Source organism: Mus caroli, chromosome 12 (genome assembly GCF_900094665.2).
Source record: "Mus caroli chromosome 12, CAROLI_EIJ_v1.1, whole genome shotgun sequence".
Classification (NCBI taxonomy): domain Eukaryota; kingdom Metazoa; phylum Chordata; class Mammalia; order Rodentia; family Muridae; genus Mus; species Mus caroli.
The window spans coordinates 77,722,352-77,735,841 of NC_034581.1; the positions used below are offsets into that span (position 1 = coordinate 77,722,352).

The following is a 13,490-nucleotide window of genomic DNA, read 5'->3' on the forward strand; positions in this document are numbered from 1 at the left end:
GAAGGAAGGAAGGAAGGAAAAAAGAAAGAAAGAAAGAAAGAAAGAAAGAAAGAAAGAAAGAAAGAAAGAAAGAAAGAAAGAAAGAGGAAGAGGTAGAGGAGGAAGAGAGGGAAGGAAGGGAGGGAGGAAGGAAGGGAGGGAGGGAAGGCTAGAGGTTCCTTCTTGAATGAAATAGCTTTTGCCTACTACCTGCCCCTGCGTCACAGCTTTCTCATCTGCGGACACCCTCCCTCTCAAGCATAGAGCTCTGTTCTTGGAGGAGTGACCAGGAGAAGGCTCCTCACTAGCCCCAGATTTCCTGCTGTAGGAAGTGCAAGCTACAGAGACTACTGTCCTCAACTGTAACTCAGCTGAGAGAAACAGTGTGGGTTGTCCTTCAGACACCAGGCAGGTGGGAGACTGTGAGACCTTTACTCATGATAAATTGGAGGTGGGGGTGGGGGCTTGAGAAACACAGAGGTCCAGGGACAATATGGATACTCTGAGACTCCAAAGAATTCTTCCCACAACACACATTTGTCTTCCCAACAAGAAATAAATATAGGAGGGATGACATGGTCACAGTGACAGAGGTAGAATGAAAACAACCAGACCGAGGAGCCCCTCCATCCGGCCATAACTCTGTCCAAGAGCAAAGGACTTAGTGACAGCCAGACAAGGATGAGGCTCGTTTTCTCCCCACTCTGGGAGTCTCCTCATAGAAGATGACCTCTGTCCTTCCAGAAGTGCAAGGAAGCCATGCCAGAACCTTCTTCAGGGGATCTCTAGACTGCCAAACACAGCCTCCCTCCCTGTGCCCAGACCTAGTTCCCTGACAACCTACCAACCTCAGTCCAGACACAGGAAGAGCTATTGTGCACCTAGCCCATGAGGGTCTCTGGGGAGCTCAAGGGAGACAGGAAGACGAGCTGCAGGTGGGCATCGTGCTCTTCTCTGGAAGATCTGGCATGGAGGCTACTCATGACATGGGGCAATTAAGCCCCAAGCAGCAACACTGAGTTCACACAGACCAGGGTCCCTTCTCCCACGGACAGACGAGACACTCCAGGATGCTGTCAACAGTGAGCCTAAGAAGCTTGAACATCACCTAATTCTTAGGACATGTCCAGGAACGCCCACCCCAGAAGTGTGAAAAGGTGGGTTGGTTGTCTCCAACATAAATTCACTGTGAGCCGGGCGTGGTGGCGCACGCCTTTAGTCCCAGCACTCGGGAGGCAGAGGCAGGTGGATTTCTGAGTTCGAGGCCAGCCTGGTCTACAAAGTGAGTGCCAGGACAGCCAGGGCTACACAGAGAAAACCCTGTCTCGAAAAAAAAACCAAAAAATAAATAAATAAATAAATAAATAAATAAATTCACTGTGAATACCTTGGTTTCTCCATCTGCGGTAATTGAGAGTTTTGCTGGGTATAGTAGCCTGGGCTGGCATTTATGCTTTCTTAGGGTCTGAATGACATCTGCCCAGGATCTTCTACTGGCTTTCATAGCCTCTGGGGAGAAGTCAGGTGTAATTCTGATAGGTCTGCCTTTATATGTTACTTGACCTTTTTCCCTTACTGCTTTTAATATTCTTTCTTTGTTTTGTGCATTTGGTGTTTTGATTATTATGTGATGAGAGGAATTTCTTTTCTGGTCCAAACTATTTGGAATTCTTTAGGCTTCTTGTATGTTCATGGGCATCTATTTCTTTAGGTTGAGTTATCTTCTCAGGTCTGAGCCAGCCAGTACTTTTTAAATACTAAAGGGGCTAATAAGACTACTCTCCACTGTCATAGACAGAAGGGACCATATCCCTCCTTGTCTCTCTCTGTTTTCCTCACTGTGGCAGGCCCATGCACATGTACACACACATGTGCACACACATACATGTATACATATACACATATTTACACACATATACACATTTATACACACACATGTTCACTCATATATACACCCACATATAAACATAATACATACACACATGTATATGTATACATACACACATGCACACACATACATGTATACATACACAAACATACACATACACGCATTCACACACACGTGCATGCACAGATGTACACAAACATATACATACATACATACATACATACATACATACACACAAAGCTGACCTAATAGGAATTTATAACAAGTTCTCCAGAGACTCCTTCAGTGATTCTCCTGAGTCAAACACTCAGTGGTATCAATCAAAACTCTGAGCTCTCTTAGAGCCCAAATCAAATGGAATAAAATTAAGAAATTACCATTTAAAAATATTGCCCAAATCTGTTTAGAGAGGACATACTCCCAGAAAAGAGAAGAGATCCCTTAAGTAGAAACTGTATCTTATAAATGATGAAGGCAGAGACACTAAGAAATAAGCAGGCTGCACCACCCTCATGTGGGCACTGGAGAGGGGCTGCATTCCCCAACCCACCAGAAATGGCATCCTTTTGTGAGAATCCAGCCAGAGATGGTCACCTATGACTTTTGCCCAAAGGTGCCTGTGTGCTCACTGAGGTTGAAGGTATATTCTTGAAACTGGATCATGTGTTAGAATGGGGAGATAGCTCAGTCATTAAAGCACTTTCATGCAAGCATGAGGACCTGAGTTCAATTCACAGAATCTATATTTAGAACTAAGTAAAATCTGAGGACACATGCTCCACTATGTTCATAGCAGCCTTATTTGTAATAGCCAGAAGCTGGAAAGAACCCAGATGTCCCTCAACAGAGGAATGGATACAGAAAATGTAGTACATTTATACAATAGAGTACTACTCCACTATTAAAAACAATGAATTCATGAAATTCTTAGGCAAATGGATAGAACTAGAAAATATCATCCTGAGTGAGGTAACCCAATCACAAAAGAACACACATGGTATACACTCATTGATAAGTGGATATTAGCCCAGAAGCTCAGAAATGAAGCTCAAGAAGAAGGAAGACCAAAGTGTGGGTGCTTCAGTCCTTCTTAGAAGGGGGAACAAAATACCCATGGAAGGCGATACAGAGACAAAGTGTGGAGCAGAGACTGAAGAAGTGACCATCCAGAGACTGTCCCACCTGGGGATCCATTCCATATACAATCACCAAACCCAGACACTATTGTGGATGCCAAAAAGAGTTTGCTGACAGGAGCCTGATATAGCTGTCTTCTGAGAGGCTCTGCCAGTGCCTGACAAATACGAGGTGGATGCTCTCAGCCAACCATTGGACTGAGCACAAAGTCCCCAATGGAGGAGCTAGAGAAAGGACTAAAGGAGATGAAGGAGCTTGCAGCCCCATAGGAGGACAACAATATGAACCAACCAGTACCCCCAGAGCTCCCAGGGACTAAGCCACCAACCAAAGAGTACACATGGAGGGACCCATGATTCCAGCTGCATATGTAGCAGAGGATGGCCTTGTTGGACATCAATGAAAAGAGAGGCCCTTGGTCCTGAGAAGGCTCAATGCCCCAGTGTAGGGGAATGCCAGGACAGAGAAGCAGGAGTGGGTTGGTTGGTGAGCAGGGGGAGAGAGGATGGGATAGGGGGGTTTTCAGAGGGGAAACCAGGAAAGGGGATAACATTTGAAATGTAAATAAAGAAAATATCTAATTTAAGAAAGAAAGAAAGAAAGAAAGAAAGAGAAAGAAAGAAAGAAAGAAAGAAAGAAAGAAAGAAAGAAAGAAAGAAAGAAAGAAAGAAAGAAGTAAAATTTAAAAGCTAGGCACCATTTCATGTCCATGTAATCCCAATACTGACAAGGCAGAGAAAGAATTCTTGGGGCTCACTGGGCAGCCAGACCAGCTGAATCAGCAAGCTCAAGGCCAAGGGACACCCTGTCTTATAAAACAAGGGGGACGGTTCCTGAGGATTGGCACTCAGGCTTGACCTCTGGCTTCTGCATAGATGGACAACCACACGAACACAGACTCACATGTACACTCATACACATACAACACACACACACACACAAGTCCCAGTGCCATCCTGTGTCATCTCCAGGATGACCATGGCATGCTGCTTGGATGATATTTCATCCTGACTGCTTCCAGGTACCAGGGTAAGGCTAGAGATCTGGGGCCAAGGCTATCCCTGGGCATCTGTTCTCACCACTTGCAGAGGTATTCTGAATACCAGGCAGTACAGACTCAGAAAAGGCTGGGAAATAACTGGCCCTTGGCCAAAGGCTTAGGGGTTTGGGTGTCTGGTTTCATGGATTTCATAGGTCTGGTTTTCCAAAGAAGGACCAAGTGTCTCTGAGAAGCACATACAGCTCTAACGTTCCTGATTCCCAACCTCAGCTGTTTACTGTGCCTCAGCACCTGAGCTCTGACTGGAAGAACAGGCCTCCCAAGACATTGCTGCTGCAGCCACTGGGGGATAAGGACATCTGTAAGAGTCCACACTCACCCACAGAGCCACGACTGTTCTCTCCAGAATAGATCCTGCTCTAGAACCCTGAGCATCTTTGGTCTGGGCTTTTCTCCCTAAAGTTGGTACAGCCACCTCTGCCTCATGATTGAAGTAGAGACTCTAGGAGTCTTTTCAGGAGTCTCAGATACAGCCACTGAGTGCTGGAGGGAACTGCTACCAAAACCCACCAGCCCTGCCTTCACCCTCAGCCATCATGGCAAGCCAAGGATGGAGGCAGGTCTCCAGCACCTAGAAACACAGCTGCTCCCACCCAGCCACAGACAGGAAGCAAATACTGGAAGGCCAGGATAGCTAACGTGAATATCCGCAGACAGACAGATCAAACCCTCAAAAATCACTTCTGCCTCAGTCCCACGAGCAGCAGTCCAGGGCTCCTTGGACACCTGATCCACACAGTAAACACCCTTGACTCTATCCACAGGCTGACCGCTCTCACCTATGAAATAAGCTTAAAGCACTGTTCCTTTCCAGCCCCAGCCACAGCCCCAAGCCCCAGCTCCAGGTAGAAGCAGGCATCTGCTGAGTGGGGGAAAAACTTTGGAAAGGGCTATGCTAAGCACTGTGCTAATCGAAGCCACTGCTGAGGAAGGTGGTGACTCAGGCCCCTGGATGACAAGAATTTGTGGGGCAGACATGAACCCAGCCAGCTATTCAGTTCTCCCTAGGGTTTCTCTGCCACAGCTGGAGAAGAGGACTGTCCTGCTAGGTGCTGAGTCTGGGAGTTCTCCATTAAAAGAGCATGTCGCACACGCCGGAAGACATCCAGCCCCCAGGACAGTTCTGGGCACCCAAGATTTACTGTTCTGTGTATCCAACTCCCCATTTTTTGTCTAAGCTAATTAGGTTTGAGCTTGTAACACAACTGAAGGAATTGAAACTATCTCTTGGTGTATTTGAATATTCGATACATATATTAATTTTATAGTCATTAAGTAAATGTCTAAAGAGACCTATCTGCAGCATGTAGCAGCAGAGAAAGTTCCTGAGTAGGAGCTCAATAAATTTGGATTCCGGGCTGGGTCCATAGGAATTCCTGTGTGGTTTTGAACGAGTTTCTTAACCTGGCTGGACTGTGATAAAGTAAGGACCTGGGGTTAATGATGCCTTAGGTTCTTTTATGCTAGATGTATTTGATTTTATGACATCAACAGACTATTATTCTCTTTCTTTTCTTTCTTCTTAGAGAGGGTCTCACTATGTATCCCTGGCTGTCCTAGAACTTGCTATGTGGATCATGATAGCCTCGAACTCACAGAGATCCGCCTGACTGTGTCCAGAGTGCTGAAATTAAAGGTGTGCATCACTCACCCAATGCCATCTTTCATTTTTGTTGTTGGTCTGGGTTGGTTGGTTTGTCTGTTTGTTTAGCTAGGGTTCCATATAGACCAGCCTGACCTAGAACTCACTACACTACCCAGCTGGCCCCAAGGCCATGTTGACTCCAGATGCCACCACTGCTGTCTGGGGGTCGTACCTTCTGTGTGGTCCTAGAACCACACTGACAGATGCCCCTCCATTAGCCACGGGTGTCTATTAGGTACCTGAAGCGTACTTAGAACAAAGATAGACATGGAAAAGCGCCACACACACAACTGCAGTTCAAACAGAAAATACAAGCACTGAACAAAAATGCCAAAGAGCTCCCAACAACCCTGGACTGGTGCATGCTGGGATAACAGTACTTGTGCTGGCCTCCAGCCCTGATCACACTGAGGACAGTTCTGTGGCTAAAAAGCCAGTCACTCATTTGACATTTCACTGGTCATTTTTACCCATGCACTGGGTGAAGTCCAAAGCAGAAGAGAGCATCCGAACATTAAGTGGGCCCACAAGAACTAAGGACCCCACGTACTGAGCAGGGGTCTGTGGTGATATGACAATTTGCCTCCACTCTGCAACCCAGACATGGATGTGAAGACAGACAGCCCGAGTATCTGAAGTTACAGATGAATCAAGGTAAAGATGCCTGCACCCCAGGGGTGCGTTTTACAACCTGACTCACACAGCCCCAAAGCAAGGTCCAGATTTAATGAGATAGCCTTTTCATTCCAAAAAGCAATATGGGGGTATATGAGGTAGTCCCCAAAGGACTCCTGACTCTTTGAGAAAGCATTCCTGGGTCAAAGTGTCTTTGTTGATGTTACAAGGGAGGGAAGACCTGAACCAAACTGTGTATTGGGCTCTGGTACGGAGGGAGATCACTGAGGCCTGGCCTCTACTACTGCTAGCTTTGTTTCTCAAGGGTAACAAGGGAGATGAGGTGGCACAAGATCCCAAAGCCTAGAGAAGTTTGGAAATATTTACACACAGAGTGAGTACCTGCACATTTCTGTATACCACATGGGCACTGTTCTTCTGCCAGAACCTTGCCCTTTTGAGGGATTTCTGTTTGTTTTATTATTTTGTTTTACTTTTTCTTAGCGTATAGGGGTTGGACTCAAGGCCTTGCACATACTTGACAAACACTCTTCTGTCTATAGAGCTGCAACCTCAGGCCAAGGAACTCACTGTGTGGACACAGCACTCACAGGGCACTCACCAGGTTTGATTTCCAGGAGTCGTAGTTTCGGGTCCTCTGGTGGGTGCAATCGTCGCTTCTTGCGCCAGCAGCGGGCAGGGTATGTGTACAACTGGCCCGGAGCGAGGCCTGCAGACAGACACAACGTAAAGATGAAAGATTACACCCCAGAATGGACATCACAGCTTCCTCTGCCCAGCTTTGTCAGACACAGTGAGAGACAACTAGAGCACAGAGGGTGAAGGGGTTTGTTAGTGTCACACCGCTGGGCCACAGGAGAGCCAAGGCATATCTATCGTGACCTCTAGTACCTATACCATCGCACTTTTCAGCAGGCTCATTGCCAGGCAGAGCCACCACCTACAGAGAATCTCTTGTGGACTATATGGGTACATCGCCTGTCAATAAGAAGAACAACAACAACAACAACAACAAAGTCCTATGGCCTATATGAAAGGGTAGAGTAGAAGGTGGGACATCCGGTAGGCAAAAAAGGATTCTGGGATAGAGCCAAGCCCAGGAGGATTTTTCCCTGGCACAAGAAAGAGTCCAGACGCATGAGAGCTGAGCGGAGGTAACCAGCCACACCACAGAACTTAAATTAGAATAAATGGGATATTAAGATATGAGCTAGTTAGAAAACAAGCCAAAGCTATTTGCCTCTGAATTTATTTATACAATAAAGCATCAGAGTGGTTACTTCTGGGAACAGGGGTGCAGCTTACAGTAAACACCCCTACAATCACCAGCCTGAGCAAAAACATACCACCTGGCCTGCAAGGGATGCCTGAGGACCTTCAGACCCAAAAGGAGCTTGTCAAGAGTCTACCTTACCACCAGTGGTCCTGAAGTGACTGTCCCTCTGACCAGGGCCTGATTAGGCAGGCTCTCTTCAAAGAGGGACCATAGAAGTCGGTGAGCCTACCTGAGAGATAGCCTCGGCTAAAAGCACTTCAGAGACACAACAATCAAAAGAGCCAGATCTCCTTATAGTGGTCTCCCACTACTGTCGGCATCAGGCCATTCACAGAGGCCAGAAGATGACCTAGGCAACTCGTGGAGGCATGGCCATCCCCGGACACCCACTTGCATGCTCTGTGTTCCTAGACTTCCTGGCCCACATGCCAGGCCTCATACAGAGAAATCCAGAAGTCTGTAGGGTGAAATTCTGTTCAGAAGCCCTTGGGATGGGTAAGCATCCCGAAAGCAGTTCCCCCAAAGCAGTTCCTAGCTACATTTGGCTTCTAACACCACCAGTTCCATTGCAATGCCAAGCACCACACACACACACACACACACACACACACACACACACACACACGAGAGGTGGGGGGGGGGAGGAAAGAGGCTCAGTGGGTAGAACACTTGCTACACTAGCATGAGGACCGGAGCTCAATTCCCAGCACTAGAAGGCACATGTCTCTAACCCCAAGTGCTAGGGAGGAGAAGTGAAGACAGATGGATCCCAGGGACTTGCTGGCAGCCAGTAGAGCCAAAATATCAAGTTCTACATTCACTAAGCAACTCTGTCTCAAAAAATAAGGTGAAGAGGCAGGGATAGGGAAGATCACCTAAGGCAATGTCTGACTTACACATGCATGCATGAGTAAGCACACTTGTACACATACACATGCATGCATGCATACATACATACATACATACATACATACATACAAATACACACACACACACGCACACACACACACACACACCTATACACACTACTACCACCACCACCATAAAATTAAAGTTAAGTGGGAGAGCAGTTTCCATAGACTCATTTGTCATCTTTACTCATTTGCTGGGTTGGGTCCAAAGCAGAGGCAGCCATTTAGTCAAGGGTCCAAAATTCTCATGTAACTTTGCAAGCTAAGTACCACTTTAGTGTCACACCTGCTCCCATGGTTTGCAGGGTGGTAATATATTGGAGATTCATATCTCTGCCCCATCGAGTCGCAGGCTATATTCAGGTTGGAGTTGGAAGGCCTAAGGATCAGCCTGTGCCAGGTGGCTGGAAGGCTCCATGAACCATAAGTAACCTTGAGCTCCCTGGCCGTGGAGAAGCGGGGCAGCTGTGGCCTCTCTCTGAGAGAAAGCATCCCCAGAAATAGCTCCATGTTCCCCTCGTGACCCACTTGAGGAAGATGTTATCTCTGGTCCTGTCATTCCTGAAGAGATGCATTCACTCTGGATCCCATCCAGACGCTCAAGCTACTTCTGGGGAAGGTCTCTGGGGATCTTAGCAAGGACCCAGATACTGGCTCACTCCTCTGTATCACAAAACAAGCCCCAATGGCCACCACTCGTTATGGGCTAGTGACTCTGTAATCCAGTGAAACAGCAAATACCTGGAGAACTCAGAAATTCCAGAGCCCAAAATTCATACCAGACCTTTGCTCTGAAGAGAGTAGGCCTTTAAGAAAATGCAACATCTGTGTTTTAGGAGCTTTAGAGATTGTTTTAATGCCGAGTGAGACCCTCTGGAGGCCTGAGCAGCATCTACTAGCTGCTTGCCTGTGTTCTCTGATGTACCAAGACTGGTTTAATGGCCTTTCCTGTAGGATCCTAATTCCTTGTATTTCCCCCAAGGTAATTAACCAATTGCCTGCATATTAGTGTCTCCCCCACTGGTTTTGAAAGAGCTATCATGGCAGGAATCACACCCTTGATGGCATCCTCATACCTAGCACACCATATTTGACAAGCACATCTAGGAAGCATCACATAAACTCAACCAGAATTAAACAAGACTCAGAAATACAAGAAGGAAATAACCACTGGCCCTGATGGTTCTGGCTCCAGGGTACTCGAATCACCCAGACACAAACCACTCAAGAAGGGCTAGGATGTGGCTCAGTGGTAGAGTCATACCAGGCACATACAGGATCCTGGCTTCAGTTCCCAGAACCACAAGGAAAGAAACGTTCTTGTTTGGTACGCCATCTAGAAAAGACTCTGGAAGGTCGGCTCTGGACTCAGTGTTGAGGCCACCAACATCTGTGTGGCCATCTCTGTGCCATGAGGGTCTCTTCTTGTTCGGTCCCCTGCTAACTCCTGAAATTTCCAACCTGCACCAAGGTTTGTAAGTGAGAAGAAGTGGCTCCTGACTGGCACTCTCAAAGGATTTAAGGAGGCAAAATTTGAAAACGTCCACACATGTCATGGTGCTATGTGCTCCCTACTCTCTGGCCACTGCCTTGCGGGTTAATGGCACGGAGGCCATTAGCTGTAAGTCCACTCTCCTGGGGAGCTAAGCTTGACAATGGTTGGGATGTCCAGAAGACAAGTTGGCTTTACTTTCTAGCTTGGAGAAGTCCTGATGTGCACAGAAAAACCTCACATGCATGAGTGTTAGGAAACACCACAACCCCCGTCAGAACTTGCCTCCCTCCTGTAAGAGCAGGTCACCAGAAATGCCTGCCTCAGGGGAATATGGAGGAAGGTAACAGATGTTTGGGAAGATTCTCTCTGACACTGTGAAGACTGGACATGTGGCAGCTGCTGACCATCACAAGCTAGTTGACACTGATGAGTCTTGGACCCAGTGTCCATACCATTGCTCCACTCTTCAACCACCAGGATGGAAACATACTTCCCTTTTAATTTCTCTTTGAATCCACCTTGTCTCAACAAGTAGATGAACCCCACAGCATTCCCCTGGGGCTCTTTACCCCTGGTTCCTCGTACTGTCTGACAAGCTGACAGGCACCAGGTCCCCTTTCTAGGACCAACACATCTCTCCCTGCAAGTTGCAGTTATAGAGGAAAGAGCAGATCCCTGTGAGACTGGTGGTGTTTATCTCATTAGAACAGGAAGCACATAACTCAAAGGCCTGTGTGGGGGAAAGACAGAGGGAGAAGGAGGAAGAAAAGGATGGAGCCGCAGCTACTGTCAAGGAAACCAACCTTGAAGACTAAGCCTACGGTGGGTTTAAAGAAGAGAAAATCGGAGGCAGGAAACAAGATGGGGACCAGTCATCCCTGACAACCAATGTCACAGCTACCCCGCAACCCCCAGTCACAGAGCCCCTGTGAAAACTACAGCACTGTGGTCTAGACCTGCAGTTCCAGTTCCCACACACTGCCTATATGAAAGCACAGGGGTGACTGGCTCAATCATATAGAAATTTGCAAGCTTGCTGGGTAAACTGCTCCCATGGAAAACTTCCATGATGCGCCTGATGTTTAGGTGGCCAGCAGATTACACACAAATACCTCGCTTTGAACATGGTTCTAGTTTGCAGCTAAGTCTGAATATCTCTGACAATGCCTGAACCAGGAAGTACTGGGAAGACAAAGTGACATAGAAATGGTATGGAAACAGAAGAAAGTGCAGCAGAAAAGGGCTAAGAGATTCCCTCTTGCTCCAACCAGATTCAAATGGTGGAAGTTCAAGTCCATTGAGGGGAAAGTTCCCCCGAAGCATCCCGGAGGTAGAAAGTAAAGACCATGTCACCACCATGGTCATTAATAGCCTTCCCATTGATAGGCAGATAATAATAAGGGTTGGGAATTTGTCACCAAGACTAAGCATTGAATAGTCATAACCCACTCACCAGGAATCATTCCCATCCTGATCTTCCGTCCCTTATACCCACTCATGTTGAATCATCTAAGAAGCTGGGGGAAACAGAGGAATGGGAGGGAGCACATAGGGAGGCAGGAACATCTGCTTCCATCCAGGTAACAGGATCAGAGACCATAGATGAAGGACCCAAATGCTGCTGGCTGCTCATCACCTGTCCACAGCCCCACCCAAGCCAGACAAAATGGGATGGGCACTCAGGAGGCTCTACTCGAGCTATCAGTCCCATTGAAAGAGCTCCTCTGCACCTCGCTCCCATTGTATGTCACCACAATGGGTCATTAATGGCCTTCACATTGACAGACAGATAATGACAAGCACTAGAAATTCTGCACCAAGACTGGGCATTGAGTAGTTCTTGAACTATTAAACCTGAACTAGAATCAGAGACATGCCAAGGCAGTTATAGTGAGGAAAATTAATGCATAAGAAATTTTGCACAGATAATTCTTCCTAATGTTGCCTAGGCTCTGTCCATATCTCTGCTTGAAAGAAACATCCATTTTGGACCATCCTTACAGGGCTGGAGTGATGAGCACAAGCCCCAGGCAGGGCTTAAAGGGTGAACAAGAGTGCTCCCTAAGCACACCAGGGATGTGTCCCTGGAGCCCCACCCACCCGCTTAGCTTAGCTCAAATCTGCCGTTTCCAGGGTCATGCATTAAACATTCCTGACCCTTTCCTAAATGAGGAGAGTCTGGGCAATGGGCACTGCACTTCAGGGCTTAGTTCACATCACTATGGACATCCCTCCTGCCTGCCCTCTCTAAGATCCTATCCTGGTGTCTCTTGTGCCTTGACTACCCTGACTTTCTCAACATGGAAATGTGGCCTGCTTCTTCTCTCCAAGGGTTTCCAACTCTCATCTCTATCACCCTTAAAGCAGGCAAAGCAATAGATGCTGACATTCACCAAGCTTTCCCATTGGGGCAGAAACTCCACGAGACATTTGAAGGCTGAATCAGGAGGCTAAGGGTGACTTTGTAATCAGCCCAAGTTGACTTATCTCCTAATGAAGTCTTCTCATAGCAGAGGCATAAAACCTATCCACTCCACCATACCCAAATATCAATGGGTCACCCATTGCCCAGAAACAGCAGGATTAAAGCTGGGAAAACAGCACCCAACACCAAGACCATGAGGAAAAGAGCCCCAGTCCTTCTTCCTATGCCCACCGATCCACTTCCTGTGGAATCCATTTGTCTGTCACATCACATCCATCAGCACTGCCAGCTGCTCAGAGAGAACTCGCCTCCAGCAACATAGACACATTGTAACAAGGCATCTGAGATATATGAAGAAGCAGAAATCCACCAGGACCCACTATGAACACTCATCAAAAGAATGTGTTTAAAATAATATTGTGCCAGGAGTAGGGACTAGTGCACACCTTTAGTTCCTGCACTCAGGAGGCAGAGATAGGTAGATGTCTATGGGTTCAAACCAGGCCAGCCTGTTCTACATAGTGAGTTCTAGGCCAAACAAGTGAGACCCTATCAGGAGGAGAAGGAGGAGGAGGAGAAAAGGCAGGCAGGCAGGCAGGCAGGCAGGCAGGCAGGCAGGAAGAAAGGAAGAAAGGAAGAAAGGAAGGAAGAGGGAAGGAGGAAGGGAGGAGGAAAGAAGGAAGGGAAGAAGAAGAAAGGAAAGGAAAGGAAAAAAGAAAAAGAAGATAACGATTCAATGCAATCCCCATCAAAATTCCAACTCAATTCTTCACGGAGATAGAAAGGGCAATTTTCAAATTTATCTGGAAAAATAAAAAACTTAGGATAGCAAAAACTATTCTCAACAATAAAAGAACCTCTGGTGGAATCATCATGCCTGACATTAAGCTGTACTACAGAGCAATTGTGATAAAAACTGCATGGTACTGGTACAATGACAGACAGGTAGATCAATGGAATAGAATTGAAGACCCAGAAATGAATCCACACAGCTATGGTCACTTGACCTTTGACAAGGGAGCAAAAACCATCCAGTGG

At 47.0% G+C, this 13,490-nt stretch overlaps 1 protein-coding gene across 2 annotated transcripts in view; it reads right to left on the reverse strand.

Moving 5' to 3' along the window:
• Positions 1-13,490, reverse strand: part of Dpf3 (double PHD fingers 3) — a 275,179-nt gene that overhangs the window by 129,303 nt on the left and 132,386 nt on the right. For both annotated transcript variants that reach the window (XM_021178797.2, XM_021178798.1), the window contains exon 3: positions 6,947-7,054. In XM_021178797.2, coding sequence (XP_021034456.1) covers positions 6,947-7,054 — 108 coding nt within the window. The remainder of the gene's footprint in view (positions 1-6,946; positions 7,055-13,490) is intronic.